This window comes from Pterocles gutturalis, unplaced genomic scaffold, assembly GCF_000699245.1.
Source record: "Pterocles gutturalis isolate BGI_N339 unplaced genomic scaffold, ASM69924v1 scaffold23541, whole genome shotgun sequence".
In the NCBI taxonomy this organism is placed as follows: domain Eukaryota; kingdom Metazoa; phylum Chordata; class Aves; order Pterocliformes; family Pteroclidae; genus Pterocles; species Pterocles gutturalis.
The window spans coordinates 334-3,891 of record NW_010098477.1 but is presented as its reverse complement, the minus strand read 5'-3'; the positions used below and the strand labels follow the sequence as shown (position 1 = coordinate 3,891).

General features: G+C 38.0%; 1 protein-coding gene across 1 annotated transcript in view; it reads right to left on the bottom strand.

Annotated features, from left to right (window-relative positions):
• Positions 1-229: 229 nt before the first annotated feature.
• RPS13 (ribosomal protein S13) overlaps positions 230-3,558 on the bottom strand; it is a gene marked incomplete at its 5' end in the record, with an annotated part of 3,656 nt that continues 327 nt past the window's right edge. Inside the window, 4 exons of the mRNA XM_010073181.1 lie at positions 230-305; positions 994-1,094; positions 1,746-1,915; positions 2,657-2,735. Coding sequence (XP_010071483.1) covers positions 272-305; positions 994-1,094; positions 1,746-1,915; positions 2,657-2,735 — 384 coding nt within the window. The remainder of the gene's footprint in view (positions 306-993; positions 1,095-1,745; positions 1,916-2,656; positions 2,736-3,558) is intronic.

Here is a 3,558-nt window from a genome sequence, read left to right as displayed (position 1 = left end):
GTAACTTGAGGCTATCAGACCAAAAATCCAGTTTAAGCTCAGACACAAACTGTGTAGCTGGTCCAGAACAGCCATAACAAGCACCCAGATGTGATGCTGTAGGACAGCAATATGGAAACCATGGCCACACATCTGCTCCACCTCAAAAACCATGATGCAACAAACATGCAGATTCCTGAAATGGGCACAAGTTTGTAAGACACAGACCACTTAGAGACAATACAAATTTAGTTAACGAAGATTTATTCTTTCAGTAAGTCATAGCCAGCTCTTATGCGACCAGGGCAGAAGCTGTCGATGATTCACTAAAAAGAGAGAAAAAGAAAGGAGAAAACAGAGAGAAATATTAATTGCAGAGGCAGTTTTTCAAACTAGTTGCCGAAAATACTGCTCTAGTTCACAGCTTTAACTACCAGTCCTGAGCTTAATCACAACCTGTTTAAAAATTTTTATGACACAAAATTTTTATTTTGATTTCACTTCTTCCTTTCAAAATACAGCTACTAGGATTAACACCACAAAACCATATATTAAAAAACCTGGCTAGTTGTGTTTGAGCATTTTCAGAAAAAAGAGAAGCTCACCCTGACACCTATGGGATTCTCCTACATTGGTTAAGCTTTCCTAGAGAAAAACTACAACTACTTTCATTTTCGCCACAGCTACTAAGCCATTTCTCAATACATTTTTGACTAACATGAACTTTGAGTGAGAATATAGACTGAAGTTTGTACGAAGTATTATAAAAATTATCTAGTAGACTTCACTCATTAAATCAATGTTTTTTTCTAAGTGTTGTGACAGTCATTTTACCCAGCAATAAGCTCCATTAATTTATAAGTTAATATTTATGAAAATACCTATTCTTTGCTGCCCGTTTTACCCATATGCCTGATCATAATGCACTCTTCACCCTCTGAATAACAGCCCCAGCATATTGTTTACAAAACCTACAAGACCTTGGTGAAAAAAGTAACATAAAAAAAGACTTACTACTTCCAATTGGGTGGCAGCACTCTCTTGGTTTTGTAGTAGCGAGCCAACCTATGGATCCTGCTTTCAATCAGAATCAGGCGGAACTTGGCATCTTTATCCTTGAAAAGAAAGTTACATTGCCTTCAAGCACTGCGTTGACTTCTTGATAACATACACTTCAGATGAGCATTGGCAAAGTAAAAAATCCCCACCTACTGCTACAAACTCTACATGCCCACCACCAAAGTCTGATGAGTTCGGTGAAATCAGAACAGGACCAGAAATACGTGGTTTAAGTGATGCTTTTAAGATCCTTTTCACAAACAAAGACCGTCCTCCTTTATCAAAAAGCCTCTAACAATCCCTATTTACTCAAAGGCGATGGCTAACAAGAATTACACTATAAGTCTTTGTTTTGTCAAGAGTGGCTCCTTACCTTCCTCTTTTCTCAACTACAAAACAGAAAAATATGTGATTCCTCTATAAAACTAAGATCTTCAAATAAAAACCACACACAACCCCCTACTTCCCATTATATTTAGAGATTAGAAAATGTTTAAGCTGATAGTGACAGTAAAGAAGGCAGATATATATTTCGTAAGACAGTGGAAGGGGGTGGGTCTGCCCATATACACACTATTAGAATCAGTTGCGGAGTTCTACAATTCGATCTAACAGAAGTTATGGAGAAACTACTACACCATGTGGAAAAAAACCACCAAACAACCCAAACCCAAATATAGAGAACATCTCCTTAAATTAGCACTCACCTTTCTGTTTCTCTCAAGATGTTTGCGAACAGCAACAGCTTTCTTGATCAAGTGATACAGATCCTCTGGAAGGTCCGGGGCCAGTCCCTTTGATTTAAGGATTCTCAAAATTTTGTTGCCAGTAACAAAGCGAACCTGGGCAACACCATGGGAATCCCTCAGGATCACACCTGGAACAAACATTTACATCTCACACTGAAAAGATGTAAAAAAACTTGACAAACAAATGGTACAGACTGAACACTGAAGCTGGAACACTGTATCAGCACTTAACAGACAACCACCCTACCCATCACATTTCGGCAGGTAACACATTACATGTCACAATGCTGTTGGGAAATTTTCAACAGGGCTCATTAAAGCGAGGTATTCCACCACCCCTTATGGTTAACAAAGATGTCATAAACATCTTTGAAAAAATGTATCACACAGATTATTAATACTCTCAGAATTATACAAAATTAAATTTAAAACAAACAAATACAATCATTCACATAGCACATAATTACACTGCAGAACTCCTGACCACATAAAGGTGTAGCATATACCCATGCTTAAGCAGAGCTCTAGAGGGTCCAAACTACTGAGAACTTCTCAATCATGCAGCTACAGTGCCTGGCTCAATAAGCTCCTGAACACAGGGCTGCTGATATTTAAGATGAGATGTCAAGTTTGTCTCCAAGGAACATCCCTATAACGCCTATTAGTGGTCATTCCTAAGGGCACAGTATGAGACTGAACAGAGTGAAACAGACTACGTTTTAGTGGTATCCACACAGGGAACGGACAGGCACACCAGAAAACCTGTATTTTCTTAGCATGTTGTTCAGTACAGGTTGAAGGAACAATTACATTATTACAGTCAGAAAAACGTGTTTGGTCTCCATTTAGGAGTCATTCATAAACCTTACCGATTTGCGAGGGAGTCAGGCCTTTTTTAGCCAGCTTGTAGATCTGTTCCTTTACATCATCAGAAGTGAGTTTCAGCCACTAAAGACAATTAGAAAAAAAACCCTGATGAACACTGCTTAATACAGAGGCATAGCCATCTCTTAGTAAAGCACCTACAGAGGTTAGTGAAAATCAGACTTCAAGTACACAAATTCCTCCAAAAACGAAACAAATCAATCTCCTCAAATAGAAAAGGCACAGTTCTATGTTAAATGGTACTGATAGAGCCATTGCTTCTGTGCTTATTAAGGGGAAGACAACACCAACAAGTGAGCTAATCCTCACTGTTTCACCTAGCTACAAAAGCTCATCATTTTTTACCCTTTTTAATACTGTCACGTTATGATAGAAAAGCACAGCAAACAATGTATCTGGAATTGCTCTAGAGATTAGCATTCAAAACAGGACATAAATAAAACTAAGCAAAAAAACCACAGTTTTTTTTAACACAATAGTTATTAACGGTTTAACCATCAGCAGTACTTCACACAGCTTCATGTTATCTTACTTTAAATTCTATCTCTTTGTTTTCATGTTTTGTGCTTTAATTTCATGCTTCTATTTAACTGTTTTTCAGTACAAGTTTCTCCATAGACACCACCAGTTGATCTTTCTGCCAACAAGCAAAACAGACTAAGCAGCTGCTCAATTAGCTGCCAGGAAGTGGAAGAACCCTGAACGAACTCAGGCCACACTGAAATGACTTCAGTCAGTGCTCTGACCAGCAAATTACTGTTGCAAACAGTTTTGAAAACAGTCGGTTTATTCCACAATGGGAAAAGTCGAACTCAAGTGTGAAAAGAGTAACTCAATCTTTAGGAATTATCAAAGTACAGACTAAAATTGAAGTAGCACTTAAGTA